Source organism: Elephas maximus, chromosome 4 (assembly GCF_024166365.1).
Source record: "Elephas maximus indicus isolate mEleMax1 chromosome 4, mEleMax1 primary haplotype, whole genome shotgun sequence".
Classification (NCBI taxonomy): domain Eukaryota; kingdom Metazoa; phylum Chordata; class Mammalia; order Proboscidea; family Elephantidae; genus Elephas; species Elephas maximus.
This window is the reverse complement of record NC_064822.1, coordinates 59,287,627-59,314,979: the sequence shown is the minus strand read 5'-3', so window position 1 is coordinate 59,314,979 and position 27,353 is coordinate 59,287,627. Positions and strand designations below refer to the sequence as shown.

At 48.1% G+C, this 27,353-nt stretch overlaps 1 protein-coding gene across 5 annotated transcripts in view; it reads right to left on the bottom strand.

Moving 5' to 3' along the window:
- Positions 1–27,353, bottom strand: part of TSPAN9 (tetraspanin 9) — a 308,842-nt gene that overhangs the window by 257,419 nt on the left and 24,070 nt on the right. For 2 of the 5 annotated variants that reach the window (XM_049882199.1, XM_049882198.1), the window contains exons 1-2: positions 26,225–26,311; positions 19,712–19,778 (exon numbers count right to left, since the gene is read on the bottom strand). Coding sequence is in view for 2 of the 5 variants with exons in the window: in XM_049882196.1 (XP_049738153.1) it covers positions 19,109–19,144; positions 19,712–19,778 (103 nt within the window). In the remaining 3 variants the exon portion in view is untranslated. Of the gene's footprint in view, positions 1–19,108; positions 19,145–19,711; positions 19,779–26,224; positions 26,312–27,353 lie in introns of those variants that run through there. The other 3 variants (XM_049882200.1, XM_049882196.1, XM_049882197.1) reach the window with 3 other exon arrangements.

The following is a 27,353-nucleotide window of genomic DNA, read 5'->3' as shown; positions in this document are numbered from 1 at the left end:
AACCTCTTTTCATTGAACTCATTTCAAGAATCAAGCAAAAATTCTACAGACCATGACTGAAGGCACTCATAAGTATTAGCTGTAATTATATCACTGTTTTTATTATTGTCTTGGCACCTTTCCAATGAAACAAACAGGAAACTAGGAGACAGAACACTTATGTTCTGGGATTGGCTCTCCCACTTAACAGTAAGTGGCCTTGGGCACACTACTACTGCTGAAATTCATTTTCCTCATTTGTAAAATGGCCCAGGTCAGGTTGAGTGGAGTACCATCCTGGCCACGTGGATGCCGGAACTCCCTTCTCAGTCGACAAGTATTTACCGAGTGACCACTTTGTGCTAGACGCCTTCCTAGACACAGGACACAGGGCTCTCCCAGAGCTGTCTTTCCAGTGGGGTGAGAGCACTGGCTTTGTGTGCCCAGGCACAAGCAGGACCCAGCCCTCTAAGGGCATCAGTTTCCAAATAACATTACCTTTTCCTGGTATGAGGAGTCCCTGAGTGGTGCAAACAGTTAACATGCCCAGCTGCTAACCAGAAGTTAGAGGTTCAAGTTCACCCAGGAGCACCTCGGAAAAAAACAACTGCAAACAATTGTTGTTGTTAGTTGTGATCTCCTGGTGATCTACTTCTGAAAAATCAGCCATTGAAAACCCTGTGGAGTACAGTTCTACTTTGACACATGGGATTGCCATGACTTGAAATTGACTCACGGCAACTGTTTTTTTTTGCTTGTTTGTTTCTTTTGTTTTTTGGTTTTTTCCCTCCTATGGGAGAAAGGGATCTCATTGGTGAAGCGTTCTGAGCGTTTGCTAAGGAAGATGCTAAGTCCACAGTGTTCAGGACAGTGAAGGCCACTCTGGGAAGTCAGCAGCTTCAGGCACTAATGGAAGTCCTGCAACTGAGCCCTTCCTCCAGCTCCCCAGTACAGCCATTATTCTACCCACTTTGCAGAGGAAGAAACTGAGGCCTCACCCAAGTCAAACTTGTCTGGTGGCTGTGGCTAAGAGGACCACAGAATCCTGAGCTGCCAATTCAAGAGCTCCTCCCTATCATGGTCGTGCCTGGGAGCTGATGAAGGAGAGGCCACACAGCGGAGAGAGAAGTTCACAAGGGCCCGAGGCCCCTGGTGGTGAAGCCTGCAAGCTCAGCTGCCAGGAGCCCCCTCATCTCAGGCCTGCTGTCTACAAAGCCCTTGCCCTAGAGCCCATTCAGCCGTGACTTACCCCCGAACCCACCAACTACTGCAGGGACAATGAAGGGGCCCATTTTAAACCACCTGCAGTGACGTCAACTCCAACTCATGGCAACCCCATGTGTGTCAGAGTAGAACTGTGCTCCACAGAGTTTTCAATGGCTGATTTCTCTAAAGTAGATCACCAGAACTTTCTTCCAAAGCACCTCTAGGAGGATGCAAACTCCCAACCTTTCAGTAAGCAGCCTAGTGCATTAACCATCTGCACCATCCGGGGACTCCATAAAAACCAAAAACCAAACCCGGTGCCGTCGAGTCGATTCCGACTCATAGCGACACTATAGGACAGAGTAGAACTTCCCCATAGAGTTTCTAAGGAGCGCTTGGCAGATCTGAACTGCCAACCCTTTGGTTAGCAGCCGTAGCACATAACCACTACACCACCAGGGTTTCCAGGGACTCCACAGGCACCAGGAATTTCTCTAGCAGACAAACAAGATATATAGTTAACTGATAAGGGCTCCTTCCACAGAGAAGTTGGGCACAGCTTCAGGGAAGCACAGATGGGGCCCAACTAAGAAGACCATTTGGCTTATGATCCTCTCAGATTCCACACCCTCCACTCGCCTCCTCCAGCCACTGAGCTGCAGATCCACCATCCTTCCTGGGGTGGAATCTTATTTGAAGTTCCCTGGAGACCATCTCAAAAATGGGGAAAAGAGGTATTTGAGGGAAGATTCTCTCAAGAAATCTGCTGACACTGTGACTAAAGGAGCCTCCCAGTGTACAGTGCACTGTCCTAGACCCACTAAGGTAAATACCTCCCCAGGAGCTTCCTATCTGGTGAGGAGAGAGGACCCTCAGAGGAAGAGACATGAGACCCAAAGAAACAAGTCAATGAACAGGACAAGATTGGCAGCGTCTGTATGGAGCACATTCATTAGCTCTGGGAATGGTTGGAGGAAGGTTGCCAGGCTTTGCTAGAGAGTCCCAGGCCACTTGTACGGGCAGGTGGGTAGAGGGGGAGAACTATGAGCTCACCAGAGTCGTCCACTGTCTCAAAGACACTGTGTCTCCAGACACAGGAGAAGTTGGGACAAGGCACTGATACTAGGGGCTGTCCCAGATCAATGGGGGTGCCAGTCAAGCTGAAGTCGGAATGATGGAGACAAGCACAGGTATCAGGTACTAATTGTTAGTCTGCAAGGTCCCTGAGAAGAAGTCCACTTAGGGAAGGAGGAAGGGGTGTAAGTAGTTTCACAAAACACATTCCAGGTCTGTTTCTGAGAGAGAGTGTGTGTGAGAGTGTGTGTGTATGTGTGTGTGTGTGTGTGTGTGTAAGGGTAGGGAGTTACAAACAGGGGATGAATCATGGGGCTCAGGTAGCGGAGTAAGACTTAGAATCACTAAATAGAAAGGTATCTTAGAGATTATTGGCTGCAACATCATATCTAATCGAAGAATTCCCACCACAACATCCCTAGCCAGTAGATGTCAGTTTTTGCTTAAACCCCAGCAGTGATGGGGATCTCAGTACCTCCAAAGGTAGCCCATTCCTCTGCTGGACGGTTCTAGCTGTTAGAAGTTTCTTCCTGCAACTGAACCCAAATTGAACCTCTGGAGTACCCCCTCCCCGACACCAACACGGGTCCTAGGTTTAGCCCTCTGAAGTCACAGGATATGTTTAAATCCTCCTGTTTCATACCAATCCTGCACATACTTGAAGACAGTTATTATGTGCACCCCCATAGCACCCAAGAGAAATAAATCACAGACAAAATAAACATCCCTAATTCCTTCATCCAACCCCACGCTTCCACCATCCTAGTCATCTCCTCTGGATGAATTCAGATTTGCCAATGTCCCTACCAGAATTAAGTACCCCGATGCCGCAAATGTGGTCTCAGCTGCTATGAGCTGAGCACCATACCCAGGATGGTACTGTTCTTAGCAACCAGATGGCATGGTTAGCATTTTTTTTTTATCCTCGTTAATTCATTCAATCAACAAACACTAGCTGCCTACTATATGCCAGGCACTGGGCTAGATATAAAGGATACAAAGAAAAATCCCATATTATCTTTGTGCTCAAGGACAGTGTCTGGTTGGAGAGAAAAAAATAAAAACAGATAAAATATGGGGAAAGGAATGTGTTGCTTCTGGGATCATATGGGAGTGTTTACTAGGGATACCTACACCAGTGGAGAAGGATGCTGCCATGGAAGGAGACGATGCCAGAGGTGAGTCTTTAAATAAAGTAAAACTTCTGTTTCCTGTCACAGTAGAGAACCAGGGACTGAATTTACGTTCCTGCCTTAAACAACTGAAAAACGGGACATAAATATAAAACAATATGAATTACTGCCAGACACTGAACAGGCAGTGCAGGACTGTGATCTCTGGGAGAAGGGAAACATAAGAAGTGAGCCCTACAACTGCCTATCTTATAGCCTGAAGGAGGCTTCTAGACCACACCGTAGAGAGGAAAAACCCAAATGGAGTCCAGTGGTCTCACCAAGTCAAAGGGACAGAAATCGGACTTCAAGGTCCCAGGCAACTAGAATTTGTAGGGGAGAATACTGAAGAAGAGAGTGCTGCACAGAGAAAGTACTCCAGAGATCCTGAGAAGAATTCCCTTGAATCTTTGACTGGAAACTGATCTGCACATTCATGGAGTAATACTCCACAAGGCTGAAGAATGAAGCACTAAAAAGCAATGGGCCAAACAATTTGCAGAGCTCACAGAACACTGAAAAGCATTCATATTCCCACCAGCCAGAGTAGAGAGACCTCATAATACACAGGGCACTGGATAGAGGCCTCAATAGGGTGCAGCCTTAAAAAAAATTTTAAAAACCCTTGCCATCAAGTGGATTCCAACTCATAGTGACCCTACAGGACAGAGCAAAGCTTCCCCATAGGGTTTCCAAGGGGGAACTGGTGGATTCAAACTGCAGACCTTTTGGTTTGCAGCCAAGCTCTTAACCACTGTGACACGAGGGCTCCAGGTAATAATAGTGAGGCTAAATTAGCCATAAACTAAAGGCTGATCTAGATCCACTCTAACAAAGTTTAATAGCAAACCTCAAAAGTATTAAACTGATCTCAAGGAATTCAACTGCCTGCCAGAATAAAGCCCAATACTATTTAAAGAAATATAACAAAATTCAGCACCCATCAATGTTAAGTTCACAATTTCAATCAATAGGACAGATTCAAAAGTGACAGAGATAATGGAACTAGTAGGCAAGGAAAGAATGGCTATTATCAAGATCTTGCATATGCTCAGGAACATGGAGGAAAACATGAACACAATAAGGAGAGAAATGAAAGATATAACAAAAGACCCAACTAAAACATCTAGAGATGGAAAATACAAGATCTGAAATGAAAAATACACTGGATGGGATTAACAGACAATTTCATACGCTGCAGAAGTAAAGATCAGCGTATTTGAAGACATAACAATAGAAACTATCCGAAATGAAGCACAGAAAGAAAGAAGAAAAAAAAAAAGATGAATAGAGCATCAGTGACCTACAGGACAATAGCAAACAGCCTAATATACATGTAATTTTGGAGACCTAGAAAGAAAGGAGAGAAAGGGGAGTGGGGCAGAAACGTACTTGAAGAAGTCATGGGTGAAAAAATTTTCAAATTTGCTAAAACAATGCAGATAAGGGATAAAACAAGATTGGGGCAGGAGGAAGGGAGCATTCCAACCAGGGTAGATCACACAAAGGACAATGAAAAATGAGAACCTGCATGGTGGGGCCAGGAAGGATGAGCTACAGGTAATTTGGTAATACAGAAATAAAAAGTACAAAGTGGCTATAAGTGAGGAGCAATGAGGCTGGGTTGGGGCAGATGCCAGTTCCCAACAGGGTCTGCATGCTTCATTCAGTCACTTGGACTTCATCTTGTAGGCCACAGGATAAACCACCTAACCCTGGACAAGTGCAACTGACTTCTCGAACCTAAAATCAGACTTTGCAGTTTCCGAAGCATGAGGGTGCAGAGAACAGAAGAGAGGTTCAAGGCCCAGCTGTGACATCTGAGCGTTCAGCCTGAAGAAAGACACAGCTAAAAGGGAGCCAAGGATGGCCCCAGTCTGGAACAAAGAGAGAAGTCCATGTAAGAAGGTGCATATCACCTGCAGCTCCTAGAAAAGATAACTCTTAAGCCAGAAAGGACCTCAGGGGTCTTAAACTCCTTACTTTACAAATGAAATAATAAGGGCCAGAGAAGGGAAGTGACTTGCACAAGGCCAGTTAGGGGTCCTGACCCTCAGCCAAGTGCTCCTTCCACTGGCCCACTCTGCTTCCGATACTGTCTCCACTGCCCCTCTGGAGCTTAAGTGCCACTCAGGATGATGTTTGCAAGTCTGTGGATGTCTACACATTCTTGTCTCTGCATGTCCACTCTAGCTGCTTAGGGGTAAAGGCAGATTCCCGGCATCAGAGCTCCTGAACTTTCACAGAGCAGGTAGGTGCTCAACACGCATCTCCCTCATGTGCACTGAGCTAAAGGGGATCCTCAGCCTAGCTCTGGGGAAGAGAGGAACAGATAAGGGCTTCCAGAGGACTCGAGACCAGAGCTGTCCTGGGTCTGGCTGACCTAGGTCTGAGAGAGACAGAGAAAAAGGAAGAGATAGTCAGAGAGATACAGAGAGACTGATCTACTAACCCAGCCAAGGAGAGTTATAGGCGACTCCCCTAGAGGCAGGAAGAGGGGTAGAGGAAGCATTCCTTGGAGCTCTAAATGCTGCTCCCTTATCAGATTGGCCCTGAGCCACCACTGTGCTTGCCACCCCCTCCTCTTGGGAGGAAGAGGAAATTGCCTTGAACTTTCCTTCTCTCCCCTCCCCACTATAGTCACCCTCCCTTGGCCCCAACATCAGCTTTGGGTTGGGCGGCACCTCTTCACAGGGGTTAAGAATGAGCAAATTCTTGGGCTATTCCTGGAGCCTCAATTTTTATCATCCTTCCATTCTGGTCAATTCTGAAAGGCCTGTGGCCGGGAATGCCAGAGAGGTCTGAGCCCGGCCCACCAAACCCAAAATAACCCCACACGTGCCTTCCTCAAGTCCTCACGGATTTGGCCATTTTGGGTGCATGTTTTTCTACAAAGCTGCCCACGGCCCCATGCAGTCACCTCACACACAGGAAGCTGGGATCTCTGAAGCACCCCTGGGCTTGGGTAGAGCTGAGGAAGATGGGAGCAGGCTTGGGTAGGACAGGGGGATAGAACAGACAGAAGTCGGGATGGGACCGAGAAAACCTCAACTCCACTCAACTGCCCAGAGATCCTAAGAAAAATAGTCTCCATTCCTTCAACTGTGAAACTTCCAAGCTGGGGCCCCCTCTTCCCCACAACTCCACCTCCTTTGGGAAAAGCACCGTAACTCTCTCCTCCCAACGATGCATATACTGAAACTGGGGGCTCCCAACTTAAGAGAGATCCCTGCTTCTTCCCCAGAGACATTTCTAATCCCAGTGATTGTTAAGACACATAGTTGTAAATCAAGCAAATGCTCTGAATTTCCTGGAAAAACGAGCTAGATAGGGGACACTTTGTTTCTCTCCTTCTTTCTTTCTTTCTTTACTGTGGTAAACAATACACATAACATAAAAGTTACCATTAGTGACTCTTAGTACATTCACAAAGTTGTACAGCCATCACCACTACCTAGATTCAGAACATTCTCATCACCCCAAAAGGAATCCCATAACCATTCTCACCTCCCCCCAACCCCTGGCAACCATTCATCTGCTCTATGAATCTGCTTATTCTGGACATTTCATACAAATGGAATCATAAAATAAGAGCCACATTTTTTTTATATATATATCACAAATGCAGTATTCATTCATTAAAAAATATCTGAGTACCTACCAGGTGTCAGGCACAGAGCGAGGTGTTGGCGTGCAATGAGAAAACAGGGAAAGCACCAGCCCAGGGGAAAATCAAGGCCTCTGCTCTTCAGAAGGAACAGAGTCAATGTGTGACAAGAGAGATTTAGTTTAGACATTAGAAAAGCCCCTGCCTATCATGGATTGAATTGTGTCCCCAAAAAATATGTGTATCAATTTGGCTAGGTAATGATTCCCAGTATTGTGTGATTGTCCACCATTTTGTCATCTGATGATTTTCCTATGTGTTGTAAATCCTACCTCTATGATGTTGATGTGATGGGATTAGTGGCAGTTACATTAATGAGGCAGGACTCAATCTACAAAATTGGACTGTGTCTTGAGTCAATCTCTTTTGAAATATAAAAGAGAGAAGTGAGCAGAGAGACGGGGACCTCATACCACCAAGAAAGCAGTGCTGGGAGCACAGTACGTCCTTTGGACTCGGGGTTCCCACATGGAGAAGCTCCTAGACCAGGGGGAGACTGATGACAAGGACCTTCCACCAGAGCTGATAAAGAAAGCCTTCCCTCGGAGCTGATGCCCTGGATTCCGGCTTCTAGCCTACTAGACTGTGAGACAATAAACTTGTTTGTTGAAACCATCCACTTGTGGTATTTCTGTTATAGCAGCACTAGATGACTAAGACACTGCCTAACAGAGAACACCAGGGAAAGATGCAGAGGTCCTGAGTCTGTACATCAGTTCTCTGGCAGCCACACATACTGCTTGGAATCATGGGTGAGGAGGGCGGTGATGGCTAGGAGGGTCTCAGAAACACCAGGGTCCACAGACCAGTCTCCTATGCCACTGGCTTCAGAATGTGACAGTACCTGTGCTTTAGTTCCTGACATGAATCAAGAATGTTTAAGCCAAGAATCCCTGAAGGAGTGGAGAGCAGTAGGATGCAGACCTCAAATTCTCATAAAAAGACCAGACTTAATGGTCTGACTGAGACTAGAAGGACCCCAGAGGTCATGATCCCCAGACCTTCTGTTAGCCCAAGACTGGAGCCACTTCTAAAGCCAACTCTTCAGACAGGGATTGGACTGGACTATGGGATAGAAAATGATACTGGTGAGGAGTGAGATTCTTGGCTCAAGTAGACACATGAGACTATATGGGCAGCTCCTGTCTGGAGGGGAGATGAGAAGGCAGAGGGGGGCAAAGCTGGCTGAATGGACATGGGGAATACAGGGTGGACAGGAGTGTGCTGTCTCATTAGGGGGAGAACAACTAGGAGTACATAGCAAGGCGTAGATAAGTTTTTGTATGAGACTGACTTGATTTGTAAACTTTCACTTAAAGCACAATTAAAAAAAAAAAAGAATGTGTTAAAACCCTGACATTATTGCCCTGGAATACCCTTCAAACCTTGAAATGAAACTATCCCCTGAAGTCATCTTTAAACACAGAAACAGTTTAGCTCAAAAGGTAAAGAATGTCATCGTTAAGTATTTGCACTTAAAAAAAAAATTATCTTTATGAGACCAAAGGGAAAACAGTAACTCTAAGGCATAGATGAGAAGTTTAGGGGGCAGTGAGTCTAGATTAATAGCAGTGAAACAACTAGAACAGAAATAATGAGAATGTTGACACATATGAAGAATGTAACCACTGTCACTAAATAGTACATATAGAAATTGTTGAATGGGAGCAGGTTTTGATGTATATATTTTCACCAAAATTAAATTAAAAGGAGAAAAGAACGTGTTAAAGATACTTGATTTAATTAATGGTGATGGTTAAACAACAAGATGAACATATTTAATGTCACTGGACTACACACGTGAAGACTGCTGAAATGGCAAATGCGTTGTTACCTATATATTTACACAATGAAAAAAAATACTTGATTTAAAACAGTAACAACCACAAAACAGATATTGCCTCATTGGTGCTTTTTTAAAGCTGTGCCATGCTTCCTATGAACCCCTATGAATAACAAGCACTAGTGGGGGATCAGGGGGTGGTCCTTGGAATCCTCTGATCTACTGAAATGGATTGTAGAAGGAGGTTTGGGAAACACTCCTTTGGAGGCAGTGCCAGGCAAAGTGGGGAAAGAAGCCAGGAGTCTGTGGTTGGCTCAACTCTTGACCTCAGCCCCACATTGCCCTGCTCTGAGCTACAGCCACAGCGGTTAGACAGGTTACCTCTCCAAGAGACAGTGACATTTTAAGAGAAGATTCCTGAGGACCAATGAGTCTCAATCTCCAAAAGAACAGAGCTAATGGCAGAATTTCAGCAGCTGGCCAGGCTGGTGGATATTTTAAGGGGCGGTGGGTCATCTCCCCCACTCCCTCAAATCGTAGATGCCCCAGTTGAGTTTCTTTCCGTATTTGTAATTCAATATCCCCTTCCCAGCCTTCACCAACAAATATTTATTGAGGCCTACTGTGCACCAGTGCAATGTCCTAGACCCTGGTGGCACAGCAGTTAAGCACTCAGCTGCTAACTGAAAGGTTGGTGGTTCAAACCCACCATCCCACTCCAAGGAAGAAAGATGTAGCAGTCTGCTTCCATAAAGATTACAGCCTTGGAGACCCTGTGGGGCAGTTCTACTCCATCCTATAGGGTCTCTGTGAGTTGGAATTGACTCGATGGCAACAGGTTTGGTTTTGGGGGTTTACTGTGTGCCAAGAGTCCCTGGGTGGTGCAAATGGTTAAAGCACTCGGCTCCTAACTGAAAGGCTGGTGGTTCGAGTTCACCCAGGGGCACCTTGGAAGAAAGGCCTGAAGATCTACTTCCAAAAAATTGGCCACTGAAAACCCTATAGAGCACAGTTCTACTCTGACATACATGAGGTCACCTTGAGTCGGAATCAACTTGACAGCAACTGGTTTACTCAGTGCCAGGCACTCTTCTAAGCACAGAGGATCTGTTAAATACCTCACGCCACCCTCCCCAAACCTAAATACACATACATGCTTGGGGGAGATGGGGAGTGTCGGGCCAGCCTTGAGCTCCTGTTCATCTTCTGCACCAGGGTAAAGATCTGCAGCTGACTCCCTTCCCACTGCCGCTGGAATTGCAGGGAGATTGATTGGCTTTTATGAGTGAGCTGGAGACCAGACCCTGCCTTTCTAATTTTCTTCCTTCCTCCAGCCCATTAGCCAGAATCTCAGAACAGAAGCACTCAATGACCTCAGCTTATCTTGCTCCACATATACACTCTACCCACCAGCAGCCTAAAGAATCATATTCCACCTTCTCCCTTGCCCCAGAGTCAGTATAGGGCCCTGTCCCTCACCCCTGGCCCACAGAGAGAAGGTGTAGTCCCTTCACCTTAGCTGATGGGCACAGCACCACTAGAGCCTGCTGGAATGAGGACTCAGGAAACCAGTCCATCACCAAGAACTGGGGACAATTCTGTGGCTTCTCTTCTTGACATAAGGGAGTCCTGCAATCAACATTAGCTTCACAAAGGCCAACAACCCCAAAAGTATTCACAGAGAAGCAAGTTTATCTGAATCAGGCCCTCTAACTCCAGGACTCCAATAGCTTTCCCAAGCACAAGGGCTCAATCTGAATGTCAGACTATGACCTCCTTGGAGGAAAGGCCCACCCTTCCTGATAGCCAGCCTGAAACGTCCAAGCCAAAAGAAGACTCGATGCATCTGCCAGTTCCCCCAGCCCTGTGCATGGGGTCAGCGAGCTTCACTACCCAGTTTTCATCTCCTTATCAGCCAGAAGAATGTGGCCAGAGGGAAGCCACACAGGTGTTCAAGAGATGCTGCTGCTCTGTTTCTTGAAGGACAGTCCTCAGAGTCCAAAGCGCAGTTCACTGAGTCCTCAGGGAGGTCCGTTCTTATCCTTACAGGGACATTTGAATTTTTAAACATCTGAGAATCATTTGGATAAGCAATGGGTAGGGTGGGTGATGAAACTGGGTAGCACCATTTTCTATGTCAAATTAGGCACGACTATAAAGTAATGTTTCGCTTACTTTGGACACATACCAGGAAAGATCAATTGCTAGAGAAAGACTTGTCTGTTAAAGGAGAGGGTCAGCGAAAACAAAGAAAAATGACAATGAGATAGACTGACCCAATGGCTGCAATAATAGGCTCAAACACACCAACGATCATGAAGATGGCACAGGATTGGGCAACGTTTAGTTCTGAGGTATGTACGGTCACCGTGAGTCCACGCTGACTCCATGGCAACTAACAACAACAATGAAGCAATGAGACCTCCCAGCTGGGTCAACGCAGGCCTCTCCTTTGAGTCCCACACAGACAGCTCTGCCTGTAACTACTAATAACTCTATCTCTTCCTGCTTGGCTTGCTGCCTCTAGAGCCCACTCCTGGGTACTTCGGATGCTGTGGGGCCAAGCCCTGGCAATGGGGGGTAGATGGGAGAATTGGATAAAACAGCGTAGACACTTGGTAGCCAAGAAGAACAGAAAGGATTGGAGATTAATTTGACTCTACACTTGTCCAAAGCTCTCTTACCACAGAGTACCTGATCCAAAAGCTATCTCAGACCCTACGGAATCAAAGTGCTCAATAATTGTTGTTGTCAGGTGCCGTCGAGCCGATTTTCGACTCACAGTAACCCCGTGTGACAGAGCAGAACTGCCCCATAGGGTTTTCTAGACTATAATCGTTAAGGGAGCAGATCATCAGGTCTTTTCCCCACGGAGCTGTTGGGTGAGTCAGAACCACCAACCTTTCAGTTAGTTGCAGAGCACATAACTATTGCACCATCAGGGCCCCTTGCCCCATAACTATTTTTCAATAAATTGATATTATGACTCTTGAGTATGATGAAGTTTAAATCCACCCTCACAGTCATAAACAGTACTGGTGGGACGGGGGGATGGAAGCATAGGCAGAGAAGTCAGGAATCAGAGGCCTCCTAGGTCTCTGCTTATGGGCACTTTACTACCTATATGCCTCAAACTAGCAAACTCTCAGTTGGAGCAGGCTGAGGGCCTCCATCCAGTTTTTCTAATTCCTCAGGCCAAAGGAGCTGCTGAGATTTCTTGTCATGCTTGTGATGCCAGACTTATCAAAGGTTTGCAGACAGTCAGCTGTGCATGTTTTCATCAACACTAAGCATCGGTCAATATTAGCCCGCAAGCTGACCAGACATCATACTCCTGCCGTAGTAGCACAGTGTTGGCTCCCCCAAGTCATTCAGGTCCATCAGGGTGGCTCCTAGGTGTGGTGGAGCTATTTGCTACAGAGATGCCAGCCCGTACTCCCTACCACGTCACAGTCTTCACCAACTGCTCTCTCTGACCTCTGTCAATCCTCCGACAGCACAGTCAAGGAGCAGGAGAACGGCCAAGAGGCTGTGCCACAGGCGTATGGCATACTTTTGCCAACAGTGAACCTTTTCAGCCACAAAACATCTCTTTCCAAGAGATGCTGGGAGGAAGCAAGGAGAAAATAAAACCCTGAGAGGCTTTCAAATGCAAAAGCTCACTCTGCCTTTGCTCTTATTCGATGAATGTACAAGCTGCCAGGCAGATGACAGGTGAAAGAACTCTGTTGGGCAAAGAAAGTGCATTTCATCAAGTCCAGTCTGCAACCTCTAGGGAGTGTAAGTTTGATGGTTAGAGCTGGGGAGAACTCCCGCAGCAGCAGCTCCACTGCAGCATCCTCGAAACTGGGGTTCTGGGATTCATTAGTGACCCAGACCTGGCTCTTCCCCCGCTTTCATCTGCCCCCTGCCATTTGTGACATTTTACAAGCTGGGAAGACATACCAAGGCAGGTGAGGTGATAAAGAAAACTATAAAAATGGATACCTTGTGGGGAGTCAAAGCACTGAATCCGTTGGGAGTTGCCTAGGAAGAAAAGGTGAAGTCTGTGAATCACACAGACCCGGGTTCTCTTATGTCACATCTCCAGTTGCCAGGAAATGGGAAGGAAGCCTGAGCACACTAGGTATTTGCTGGGTGGATGAATGAATGTGTTCCCACCAGAAGCCTGGACATGGAGTGACCAGCTGGCTGTATTCTTCCGTTTTCATAACAAAGGAGCAGTAAAGACCTGTTACTCACTGAGTCAAATCTTTTAAAGATACCATGAAAATCAGAAGGGGGTACTGAGGTGGTAGAATGCTCACCTTCCACGCAGAAGACCTGGGTTCAATTCCCCATCAATGCACCTCAGGCACAGCCAGTACCCATCTCTCAGTGGAGGCTTGCGTATTGCTATTAACTGAACAGGTTTCAGAGGAATTAACAGATTAAAACAGACTAGGATCTGTTTCAGATCTACTTCTGAAAAATCAGCCAATGAAAACCCTATGGATCACAACAGAACTTAGTCCAATACATAACTCATCATGGGGATGGTGTAGGACTGGGCGGCATTTCCTTCCATCTCACGTGGTCACTGTGAATCAGGGGCCAACTCTAGGACAGCTAACAACAACTGAGCAGCCAAGCTCTTGGTAGCTTTTAGAAGGCTGCAAAGCTCTCTGCCCTGCCTCTTGAAGCGCACAGTCCTAGGGCAGGAGAAGCTGTTTACCACAAAGCCTAAATTCTAGATTACCCCCCAATCTCTGCCAACACTAGCTTCAAACACCTTCTCCCTCACGTACAAACATACAGAATCCACCTCAGACAATACCTCTAACCCATCAGCAAGATTTAAGTGCCCTGCCCTTGCCTATTTTCCTGGCTGACCCATCTAGGACAAACAGTGGGCCTGAGATATCTTCCAAAGATCTGTGGGGTCTACTCCCAAATATCCTAATTTTCCTGCTTTGGAGCACACGCAACTATGGTACATCCATGCCTTCCCATCCCTGAACACACGCCCCTTCGACATGGCTTTGTTACTCCTCCCATCAAGAGATGGACTGTTTTTCCCCACCTCTGGAGTTTGAGCTGGTCCTGCAACTGGTTTTAACCACAGAATGCAGTGGATGTTACGCTGTGGGACTTCAGGGCCTAGACCTGAAGAGGTATCTAGATTCTGTTTTCACCTCGAGTGCCAGTTTCCCTGATAATGAGAAACCATGTGAAGGGAGAGAGGCCTAGCTGAGTGCCAGCATCAGCCACCAGGTATGTAAGTAAGGCTTCTTGGATCATCCACTCCAGTCCCCGGCGCCACAAGAATAAGCTCAGGCGAGACCAGCTGAGCCCAGTCCAAATTGCTAACCCACAAGATTGTGAGGAAAGAAATGGTTGTTGTGCTTATACGCTAGTTCTCCGTCTGCTATGCAGCAGTAGATAATTGATACGAAACCCATCCAGCAAGTCTATGCAGCTATTCAAAAGAATGAGGTCATTATCCACTAATATGGAAAGACAGCTAAAGAAGTTGCAAAGCAGTAAGTATAATACAATCCTATTTATGAAAATTGGTAAGTTAAATGGGCAGATGCTAGTCTATCATAAAAATACCTGGAAAGAATATAAACCAAAGTATTAACAACAATGGGTTTGGTTTTTGGTTTTATTAACAGTGATTATCTCTGAAGGATAGGATTATGGAAGATTTTCCTTTTCTTCAGTTTATGCAATGTTTGAATATTATAACGAGTTTTCATTAATTTTGTAACAAAAACATAGTTTTTAAAAATTCACCTTGGATTCTGCTACAAGATAATTTTTCCTAAAACATCACTTTTCACTCTGTCCTTCCCTTGTTCAAAGTCCAACACAGGCTCCCCACTGCTAGCCTCCTAAAATCTAGACTCTTCTGGGTGGCACTGAAGGTGCCCCTAATGGGGGGCCTACCCTCTCTTACAAGGAGCCCTGCTGGCATAGTTGTTAAGCACTTGACTGCTAACTGAAAGGTCAACAGTTCAAACCCACCAGCCACTCCATGGGACAAAGATGTGGCAGTCTGCTTCCATAAAGATTACAGCCTTGGAAACCCTATGGGGCAGTTCTACTCTGTCCTAAAGGGTCGCTATGAGTCAGAATTAACTCAACAGCAACGGGACCCTCTCCTGCTAGCCATGCCCCACCTCTCTCCTACGCTCATCTCCTCCAGTCCAGCTGCCCAGGCCATGGCCATCCCTACCCCAGACCCCAAGCCTTCCATCCTACCACTGCCACCACTCACCCAGCCCCTTTTCTTTGCCTCTCTGAATCCTACCCCTCCCGCACTGCCCAGCCCTCTCTCCCCTGTGTTCGTCTACCTGTCCTCAGAGAACATTCCACCCACCATGCCCTTGCCTGGATGGTGCCCTGAATTATTCTTGCCCTGATGCTCAAAGGAGACCCTCATAGACACGGGCTGACTGTCCACCACCGTCTCTAGTTCTCTATCTAACAGTATGAGGGGGGAAGAGGCAAGACATGGAGTTCCAACCCTGCTTCCCTTTCTGCTGCCCATAGGCTGGATGGTGGGTAAGGATCCTGGACTGGAGCTTCCTCCCCACCCCCAGCCATCTCCAGCAGCCAGTCAGTGGATGCCAACGTGAAGAGCTGCTGATGGAGAGTGACTCACGCCTACGGCCATGCTCTAAGAGCTTCCCTCCCCACCCTCCAGGTCCACATGCTACGTACAGTACTCAGAACGGTCAAACACGTTCACACTCTGGCTTCGAACCTAATTGCCTTCCTGGGGGACCCAGCGCTCTTCCTCACTCAAGTCTCAGCAATCTACATGTCCGGTTTTTAAACAAAGCTGTTTAGAATCTCCCAGGATTAAGACAAGTGGAAAATTGCAAGCCCAGACCTCTAGTTCACTTTCTCTAAAGCAAAAAGTGTCATTCTACGTGTCCACATGCCCAGAAACACACACTTTCGTCTAAAACCAGCCAGTCATGCTGCCTCGCTGAGCCCTCCTATAAGGCTTGGCCCAGATGGGGGCCGGGAAACTTTTCTCTCTGTCCCTTGTATGCCACCCCCCAGGGCCTGTTGGGGAGCTCCAGGTCCCTAAGTCTCAGTCTCTACAGGGTGGTATGTGGCCAGCTGGCAGAAACAGGCGGGGCTGCCGGGTACCTGTGTTCAGGTTTTACACTGCCCTCTAAGGAGGGGGCACTCACATCACAGGTATATGCTGACTTATTGAGAGGTGCAGGTAGACCTCTCAGCTGAGTCCCAGAGCAATGTGGGAGAACCCCTTACACACATTAACCCACGCTGGCACCCACACACACACTAGCGAGAACACACAAAGGCTCACAACACACATGTACATGGCCACATCTGTTCCAGCCTGGCTCTGAGTATCCATGGGATCCTCACTTGTCCACTGTTCTTGGGGGCCTGATTCCCACCCCCACGCCCCCCTACTTGAACCTGACACAGCCCCCTCACTGGGACTGGGAGGAGCACCAAATGTGGATGCTGCTGACAGCATGTGCACCCACAGCTGGGGGAGTGTGAGCATAGTAGGCACCTAGCCGGAGTCACTGCCCACCAGGGTTCTAGAAGGTTGCCCCAGACAGAGTTGGGCATTGCTCAGGTTGTACAATAATATGTATTTGCTTTTAAAATATTTTCTTTTAAACTGAGGAAGGTGCAATTTTTCAGATTTGCACAAAGGTGCAGTATGGGTTAGCAGCGGCTCTAAGCTACTAGGGCCAAGGGCTCACCAGGGTCCTGCACCAGAGACCATGGAACTCTCCAGCCTTCCTGCACTGATGGCCAAGCCTTCCAACAAGGAGCCCAGGGGAGCCTGCTGACCTCCCTGACTCTTCAGGCTCCCTGGAGTATTCTCCATCCCCATCCTTTCCTGTTCCCACCACAAGAGCAAAGGCTTTAAGAAATGCTGACTATTGAGAGTGGAAATGGTCACAAGACTCTCAGAAAGAAGGCGAGTATTCAAAGTATAATCCACTGCCAGCCATCCACTGTAAAGGGCGTGAGGGGAAGACAGAGGGCGGAGGGGGTGCGGCAAAATCAAAAGCACAGATAATATCAAACAACGGATAGTCCAAAAATAATCTCTATTTGGCTCCACAGTGTAGAATGAATCACACGTGGCACAACACTCATAAAACCAGCAGAGGTGTTCCTTCTGGCTCCTCCCTGTCCTCAAGAGCCCCAGCCCCATTCAGACTGAGTTTCTGGTTGTGTTTCTGGTTCAAGAGCAGGGAAAGGGTTTGGAAGCTGAACTTCACCATAGGCAGATATTCTCCTTCCATTATGGGGTAGCTATAACTGAGGTTGAAATTATTAACTTGTACGGCTCGAGTCCAGCCATGGTGCCTCCTCACTCCTAACTGCATCGGGCAGGGGCTGACAGTTCAAATGAAAGCAGCAGCAGCACCATCAGCACAAGACAGAAGCCAGGCAGTAAGACCGTGCCACTAATCAGCCAGGCTACCATCTCTGTAAACAACCTCTGCCCCCTCAGTCCAGCTTCCATCAGAAATCTGGACCTCTGGTTTATTCATTAACTTCATTCTTTACTCCCCCATCCACAAGGAGGCCAGAGGCAGAGAAGGCTCTTGGAAGAGGAAGAGGTGCTAGGGAAGCCCCAGGACTGGAAGCCAAAACCCAGCCACAGCCCCTCTCTCTACCTCAGAAGCCACGTGTGTCACAGCTAGAAGGAACCTTAGCAGTCAGTTATCAGCCTTCCATTCTGCCGGTGAGGAAACCAGCCTCAGGAAAGAAATTAACTTGAGGAAGGCCACATAGAGAGTTCAAGGCAGGGGCCGGGATGAGAACCTCCTACCCAGGAGCTGGTCACCATTTCAGAGTCTCAAGAGCAATGGCAAAACCAAGGCCCTCTCAAGTCAGAGCTACACGCGAGGGGATTAACTCTTGGCCTAGAAAGTCCTGCCCTCAAGTGGCCCTCGCTTTGGCTTCAACACAGAGGCACAGAATGAGGACAGTCATTTGGCTGGAAATGGCCTGTGACGTCAGGGGCCGTTTGTCTCCCCAAGGCCACACAGGCCTCCTGGGGAGCTCCCCACTGTTCTATCTCTGTGAGCAGGCAGGATGTGCCGGGAGGAGCCAGCAGCCCACAGTACAGAGTCGCAGGGACTACCACGTACTTGTCCTCCAGTCCCTCCCTCCCTGCAGCCTGATTTGCACCAGGACAGATGTCCCTCAGCCCAGGTCTGTGTGCCTGGCTGCACTGCACGATCCAAACACAGGCAGTGCCTCAAATCCCAGAGCAGGGACGATGAAGGCGGACACCCGGCCATGCCCTGGAGGAGGGAGAAGGACTTAAAACAGGGGTTCACACATTTCTGCTACCAGCCGGCTCAAGAAGGGACCTGGAGAGGAATCCCAGAATCTTGTAAGAACAGGCAGCAGGTCAGAATCCGACCACCTGGGTTTGAATCCCTGCTCTACCTAACATGAATGATGTGGTCTTAAGCACATCTCTGGCCTGCTCTCTGCCTTAGCTGCTACCACTGTAAAGCAGCGTAAAACACTATAAATGACAGCTACCTCACAGGGCTGTTGTGAAAATCAATAAGACTTAAATTTAGGTGTAATAAAATTTAAATTAAACTAAAAATCCAGAAAGCAAACCAGTTGCCATCGAGTTGATTCTGATTCATGGCAACCCCATGTGTTTCAGAGTAGAATTGTGCTTCACAAGGTTTTCATGGCTGTGACCTTTCAAAAGCAGGTCACCAGGCCTTTTTTCCGAGGTACCTCTGGAAGGGTTCAAACCACCAAGCTTTCAGTTAGTAGTCGAGTGATTTACCATTCGTGCCACCCAGGGACTCCATCAAATTAAATCAGTTGTGGAAATAAGTAAAGGGTCTAGAACTGTGGCCGATGGTGACAATACAAATACCAGCATCCTAAGTATAATGTGTACACGTCATGGCAGGACAATCAAGAGGCTCATGGCCACTCCTGGGCACCAAGTACCTCCTGCTGGAACTCAGAGAAAGGACTCTCTCGGCAAGATAAGCAATCGGCCAGCACCATCTCCACCCTTCTGCACCAACCACACAGCTGGGTTCATGGAAGGTAAGAAATTTACAAATCACCCAACAGGGAGACACCACAGGATAAAATGCACATAAATTAAAGCATAAAAAGGCCCAGATCTCCAGCTCCTTGACAGTCCCATGTCTGCAGGAAATGTGAATCAGCAACAAGCATACTTGCCTAGCTCTAGCTCAGCAGGAGCCTGACGGACAAGTGCTGTGAACAAAGAAAAAGAAACCATTGGCAAGGCCCGGGAGCCTGTGAGAGCAGGCATGAGGACCCCAGAGAGGGTCCCCCGGCAGAGGGAGCCCACCCGGAGGGTTGTGAAGCATTTCTGCAGCAGCCAGTATAGAGGAGACACATAAGAGTGGTCAGAATTCCCACAGATTCTTTTCTGGCTTGCTGGTAGAGTTCGCTCAACCCTGGCTCCCATGCCTGCAGGGCGGGGACAGGAAGCAGGAAGCTACAGGCCTCTCCCTCTTCCCTAGATTTCCTCCATACAAATGGAATGAGCAGGAAAGAAACTAAGAGTACTGTCTGCGGCCAATCAGAAACAGTGAGGAGAGGGTAACTCTTTTCTCGCCCTCCCAAAAGCCCAATTTAAGGAATTTATAAATTCAAGGTCAAGAGCTACAGCAGAGAAACATCTAGAAAATGTCAACACCCCATTCTATCCTCTCCGACCCACAGTTAAACGGCAACAAAGATTTTTATTTTAGACAGAGTTTATAACACATAGACTTTCAGAGGCTGCACCACACGATGGACCCAGACGACACTGACCTGTTTTCTTTGATTTTCTAGCAAACACCTTGGCTGCTGACAGATAAGAGGAGATCCCAGGATATTCCTGCAAGGAGGAAAAAAAATTAGGTCACTTTGTTGTGAAGATCCGCGAGGCTGAATTCTGTCAGCACTGACCACTCTTTGGGGGCATTGGTCCCCTGTCAAGAATCCATTCATTCAACAAATGGAGAAAGCCAGAAATGACCAACAGATTTCAGCTCCTGTGCCAATTCCACACAGCTGGTGGTGGGCATATTCTGGCTCAGAACGAAAAACAGCTGTAATTGATTAGTAATGCCTGCTGCAGGCAGCCACCTATTTGCTATACGTGGAGTAGGCCCTTGGCATCCAAGGATTTAACATTTGCAAATTTGACCACTCATAAATGACCCAAAGTTTCAAGATATGTAAAAGTGTGTAATTTTGCTGAGACATGAGTTTGATTCATATATGCTATGAAGCTGGTATAAAGGAATAGGTTACTTTGTTGTTTCTCATCTCTACCACATTCAAAGTTGCTGTTGTGGGGCAATAAAACCTTGTTTTCTCTGTGGAACATGGCCATCAAGTGAGAGGTAAAATTGCAACAGAAGTTGAAAGGGCAGTTAACTTGGGGTGTGAGATTATATACAGGAAACATTTGACTCTCTGCAGAAACATGACTCCGGAGAAAGCCAGGCGTGTGTACAAATATTGCTGTGGATGCAAATATGGAATTCTAGAAAGTGCAAGATTGATTTCTTGAGAGCATCAGGGGTCCATGCCATGCCTACTCTTTGCCTCTTGCCAGGCAGCAGTGAGTACTGGGCTGAGGGAAAGATCAGAGGCAGTTTCAGAGAAAGTCCATACCCTGAAGGGGCTTACAATCTAGTTGGAGAAACCTGAGACCCATGAAAACACCAAATGGCATACCATCTTGACAATCGCAGGGCTCAAATTCAGCTTCAATTCCCTTCATCCTTGCGTCACTGCCCTCATTCAATTAATTCACAAATGGTCTCAATCCTTCCAAAATGTCCCAAGTTCAGTCCGTCCTCTCCATTTCCCACAGCTGCCCAGCTCCTCTCCTCCCCCCCATGATTTCACCTCTTCACAAACCCCAAATTCAACCTCCTTACACGCAGTCCTAGTGGGCATTGGTGGTCCAGTGGTAGAACTCTCGCCTTCCATGCGGGACACCAGGTTCATTTCCCAGCCAATGTCCCTCGTGTGTAGCCACTACCCATCTGTCAGTGAAGGCCTGCGTGTTGCTATGATGCTAAACAGGTTTCGGTGGAGCTTCCAGACTAAGACAGACTAGGAAGAAAGAGCTGGTGATCTACTTCCAAAAATCAGCCATTGAAAGTCCTATGGGTCACACTCACAACAGTTTGATCCGTGACCAATTGTGGGGACGGTGCGAGACCAGGCAAGGTTTCATTCTATTGTGTGTGGGGTCACCGGGAGTCCAGGGCCAACTCAACAGCAGCTGACAACAAGCTCAGTCCCACTACTGCAACTCCTACTAAAAAACCTGCCTCCCAAGGTTGACTGCTGTCTCCCCAGCACCAGCTCAGTGCTTATACATAGTGGGCACTCAATTCTTCTCGAATCAAAGAAGAGACAGATGAAATTTTATGGCCAGACATTTGAAGCCACCCACATTATGGCCATTGTCTACCTGTCCAGTCTCTTCTCCATCTGCTTCTCTACACATCCCACACATTAGCCAAACTGGGCTGTTCACACACCCCAACCCTTTCTCAGTGCCTTTCTTCAGGCTGATCCTTCCTCCTATTGAAATGCAAGCCACCCTTCAAAATTCATGTCAAACACCACCTGGTGCATGGAACATTCCTCCCCGTCAGGGTGATTTAGCCCTGTTTGAACCCACATATGGACCCCTGGTGGCGCAGTGGTTGAGCACTCAGCTGCCAACCGAAAGGTTGGCGGTTTGAACCCACCAGCTGCTCCACACGAGAAAAGATGTGGCAGTCTACTTCCATAAAGATTACAGCCCTGGAAATCCTATGGGGCAGTTCTACTCTGTCCTATAAAGTCACTATGAGTCGAACTCAACAGCAATGGTTGAACCCACATAAAATTCTGCTCTCATAAGCCACTCATCTTAAACTTTCAATTGTCATTTTTTTAACCTCTTTCTTAACCCTTTACTAGATTATAAGCCCCATGAAAACAAGGATCTTTACAGACCTTTTTAATATTTGCATCACCTGAGCTTTAAAAAAAAAAAAAAAATTTTTTTTTTCTTTGAGCTTAGCGTGCGCTCCAGTACATATGATACACACAGCATTTGTGGAATTACAATACAGACTCACCCAAGGCAGTGTAAAAAGGCCAGGAGATAAGTCAGTCACAAAATGACAAATACTGTATTTGTCCTACCTATAAGAAATATCTAGAGCCCTGGTGGCGCAGTAAGAGCTCAGGCTGCTAACCAAAAGGTCTGCAGTTTGAATCTACCAGCTGCTCCTTGGAAACCCTATGGGGCAGTTCTACTCTGCCCTGTACGGTTGCTGTGAGTCAAAACCAACTTGACAGTAATGGGTATATGAAATATCTAGAATAGGGAAATGTATAGAAGTCAAAGTTTATTAGTGGTTGCCAGGAGTGCGAGGGAGGGGGAAGAAAGAGTCGTTGCTTAGAGTACTGAGCCTCTGTTAATGGGGTGGAATAACTTAGAAATGGATAGTGGTGATGGCTGCACAACATGATCAATGTCATCAGTGTCACTAAACTGTACACATAAAAAACGGTGAAATGGCAAATGTTTTGTTAAATACATCTTTACCACAGTAAAAAAAAAAAAAACAGCCAGGAGAGAGGTGAAGACAGAAAATGCCACAGGAGTTCCAAGGAAAAAGAGGCTCTTTTGGGATGGGCAGCCAGGGACGGCTCCAGGAAGGAGCTCAGACATGAGCAGGGTCTTGAAGGAGGGGACAGGGAGGAGTATTCTAGTAAGGTGGAACAGTATGAACCATGACATGAAGAAGGAATGAGCAGCTTTGCTTGCAAGATGAGTCTGCTAGATGTGGAGGTTCCTGGAGGGAGGAGAGTGGGAGAAAAGGCTAGGCAGGCAGGCTGGGGCTGGATGAGAAGGGTGCTGAATGCCAGGCTAAGGCACCTGGATTTAATCCATTCCCTCTTAGTCAGTAGGGATGACAACCACAGCAGGCCTGGGCCTTAAATGATAGAAGAAAAGAAGTCTTGTCCTCTCTTGTTCCAAGCATATTAGCCTAGTCTCCCCAGCTAGGTTATAAATAACAGCCACCATTTACAGCACACCTGCTGTGTATGAGGCCCTAAGCTACGTGCTTCACATACATTATCTCATTTGCTCTTTCCAACAGCCCTGAGAGCTGAGTATTGATATCCTCATTCTGCAAGGAGGAAGCTGAGGCTCAAAGAGGTGAAGACACTTGCCCAAGGCCTCACCCACTCACACATTCACTCAACAATACCAATTGGCACTGAGGTTACAAACACAGGGACAACAAGTGCATTCCAGCCAGCTACCCTGAAGTCCCACTTAGGCTGGTCTGCCTCCCCTCAACTCTTCTCATCATTTCCTCAAGGGCAGCATTTAATAAGCACATACCAGTTGCCCCAGATCAGTTCTGACTCACAGGGACCCCATGTGTGTCATGATACAGCTGTGCTCCATAGGGTTTTCAATGGCTGATTTTTTGGAATTAAATCACCATGCCTCTCTTCCAAGGTACCTGTGGGTATACCCCAACCTCCAACCTTTTGGTTAGCAGCCAAGCGTATTAACCATTTGCACTACCCAGAGACTCCATTATAAAGCACATACACACAAAAAACTCATTGCTGTCGAGTCAATTTCAACTCATAGCAACCTTAGAGGACAGAGTAGAACTGCCCCCTAGGGTTTCCAAGGAGCGCCTGGTGGATTCAAACTGCCGACCTTTTGGTTAGCAGATGACCTCGTAACCACTATGCCACCAGAGCTCCATAAAGCACTGTCCATTGCCTTTGAGTCGATTCTGACTCCTAGCAATCCTATAGGATACAGCAGAGCTGCCCCATACTTTCCAAGGAGTGCCTGGTGGGTTCGAACTGTCGACCTTTTGGTTAGCAGCTGTAGCACTTAACCACTGTGCCACCAGGATTTCCATAAAGCACATAGTAGGACCTTAATCAAGTGAATTAATTCATTGACTGACTGCCAATATCATCTCATACTGTTTATCACCTGAAGTCCTTCATCTTGTCTTCCCCAGTTAGATCACAAAATTTCAGAACTGAAAAAGTCTAGAAATATTTTAATCCAATAACCGTCCTAAACAGAGGGTCAGAGAAGGGAGGTAGCTTGTCCAGGGGGCCATAAATAGGTGCTGTTAGGACAAAGATCAGAGCCTAGGTCTCCACAGGCTCAATACTGAGGAACGGCAGAGAGGCAGAGTGGCACAATAGAAAGCACATGGCAGGAGGGGTCAGAAGACATGGGTTCACGTTCTGCTTCTTCTGTTCATGAATTTTGTGACCTTAAAAAAAAAAAAATCGAACCCAGTGCCGTCGAGTCGATTCCAACTCATAGCGACCCTATAGGACAGAGTAGAACTGCCCCATAGAGAAGTTTATTCCCACTGAACCTCATTCTCTAACCTGTAAGAAGGCAATTAAAAATAACACATATTTCACAAGATTATGTATGGATCAAATCAGATTATTTACAGCTATTATGCAGAGAAAGCACTTTGCCAATTATAAATTATTTATAAACAGTGATTATTACTGTTATTAATATTAAATATCTGTTCATAGATTTAAAAAGCCCTACCAGAAGACTAAGGAGGCCTGGTTGCTCAGTGGTTAAGCACTCAGCTGCTAACCCAAAGGTCAGCTGTTTGCACTCACCAGCCACACCGCGGAAAAAAATATGGCGGTCGGCTCTGATAAAGACTACAGCCTTAGAAACTCTATGGGGCAGTTGTACCCTGCCCTATAGGGTCGCTATGAGTCGTAATTGACTTGATGACAACGCGGGTTTGGTTTGGTTTTATCAGAAGACTAAAATCTGATTAAGTGGGATCAAAAAAAAAAATTCCATTCTATTCAGGTTCACTCTTGGCTGTACAGGGCCTTGCACATGGCAGGTCTTCAATGAGTGAGTGCGGAAATGAATTAACCTTCAAGTTTTATCCACCCCAATCCTTCTCCCCTCCCCCCGCCCCCAACAGCCCAGCTGCATCAGCCATGCCAGTACCAGTCTGCCGATAGGAAGCCGGTGCGAACGTCTGCCTCCCTGGCTGCATTCCTTAGCTAAAAATATAAATGATTTGAGGAGTCCATTGTTTGAAATTATCCATAATTCCTCTCCTCTCCTCCCCTCCGCATTACTTAGGATGACAAGCGACTGCACATCTTTAAAGCAGAACATACATAAAAACATTCTCTGTGGCTATTTTTAGGAGAAAGAGGGAAGCAGGCTGCTGGTATATGGGATCAGAGAGAGTTCACAGTTTTCTCCACCAGTCCAGGAATGCTTCCTGAAGGAGGAAATACCTGAGTCACCCCAGAGAACAGCATTCTCACATCATAAGAGGTTGGTTCTGGGAACCACAGAGAGGCGAGCCTGCTGCCTTCTTATCCCCCGTTTTTTGCCGATGGAGGGAAAAGTCAATACAGCTCAGGGATCCCACACTAACCCAACACTTCAAACTTCCCCAGACTCTACAGGCATCTGAGGGAAAGGTAGGTGAAGAGACCAATATCTTTTTCAAAGATCCAGGACTCCAGTTCCTAGGGGCACAAGTACAAATACTGATCTCATAACAGGCCAGTTTCTTGTTTGGACTTTTTTTTAACCACAGGAAAGTTTTTTAAAGTCCCAAACTTGGATGCGCAGATGGGTTACATCTCGGACCTTGGGGTGTGCCAAAGCTCTGTCACTCTGAATGCCGATCTGCCGGCGGTGGCCCAGGGAGTGGTCAGGGGTACTCAGGGGGCTGGAGGCAGTAACCCAGCCCTGCTCGAAGGGCCCCTGATCCCCCTTAGGTGTGTGTATAGACTGCTCCAGGCCGGTCCCCTGGGCCATAGAGTCAGAAACCCTTGACAGCTCCAGGGCTCTCCCTTTCTGCTGCACCCTACAGATCTCTCATCCCATCGCCTGGGCTTCCGCTCTCCACTCTCCCGCAGCCCCATTCGCAAAAGGTCTTCCCTGACAGACCCCCTCGTTGCTCCGTTACCCGGCCACCCCGCACACCTCCTTCCTGGCCCACTGCCAGCCTTCCAGCCCCCTCACATTCCTCCCTCAGTTCTCCCAGCTGAGGCCCTCCGGGTACCCTCTCTCCCGGGCGCCCTCTCCTCGGTGCGCCCCTCTCTGGGGAGACCCCAAGCCGCTCCCCCTTCTCAGAACCGGGTCGGGGGCTTGCCGGCCCGCCCAGATCTGGCCCGAGTCCCTGGAACTTTGCACGCTCCCGCGCCCCGCCCGCGGCTCGCCGCCCCGCCCGCCCGCCCGCCTGCCCGCCCCGGGGCCGCACTCACCGCGCTCAGAGCCTGTGGGGTCCGGGCTGGGCTCCCGCGCCCTCGCCGCCGCAGCCGCCGCCACCGCCAGCGGAAACGGGGGGCGGGGCCGGGGGCGCGCGGAGGGAGGGGCGGGGCCGCCCGGCAATGGCGAGAGCCGCGGGGGCGGGGCTACTTGCTGTGGGCGGGGCGACGGAGGGGCCCGAGCCCGAAGCTGCGGGGAGGGGGAGTTGAAAGGCTAAAAGGGGGACCTGGGGCCGGACACTCGGGACCCCGCAAGGGGGAAAGACGGGATGTGACCGAGCCGAGGGCGGGACCGGAGCCAGGGGGCCGGGGGCAGATCCCCAGCCCCCCTGGCTGGACCCTCAGTGTTAAACTCGGAGGGAGGTGAAGGCCCTGCCGGACACTGGCCTCCCGAGCCCGTGGTGGCCACCCTCTCGGGGTTCCGGAAGTCCTCCTCCCTACCTCGCCGCCCGGATTCAAGGATCGGCCGCTACCCCGAGGTTTTACAAGGCCTTTTGCCTGACCCGAACGAGCCTGGGCCGCCGCCCTTCCCAGAGTTGGGGAGCGGGGAGATCGGGACCTGGTAGTTCTCACTCCTGGGCTCCGCGCCCAAACGCCACCCCAAAGTGCAGTACTGACCAGGGTCTCAGCTTTCCCCCTCGTGCCAGGCTGTCTGGCCTCACCACCCCCACACCTAAGAAATCCTTGCCTGGTATTTCGGGCGGACTGTTTGAGATGTTGACAACGCGAGTGTGTATTAGATACTGTCCGGAGGTACTCAGTTGGAGGAGCCGGTATCTGTCTCCCCCGGAGCTAAAGGCCTCCAAGTGCTGGTAAAGGGCACAGTGCGCCAGGAGAAACTGAACCAAAGCAGGAAACACTCAAGCTAGATGCCTCTGGCCTGGAGCTTCTTATAGGCTTTTCCAGGCTGGCTCTTGAAGTCAGAAAGCCTGGGCTGTTTTCCGAAGTGAAGACTAAGAAACCATCTTTCCCCCTCATCATTTCTGTCAAAAAAAAAAAAAATTTATTCGATGCTTCCCCTATGGACGACCAGTGTACTAAGCATGTTCTGAGAGAAATTCTTAAAACCTGACAAGGTCACAAAGGTCCCCTTTGCCTTCTCCTAATTAGAACTAGCAGTTTCCAC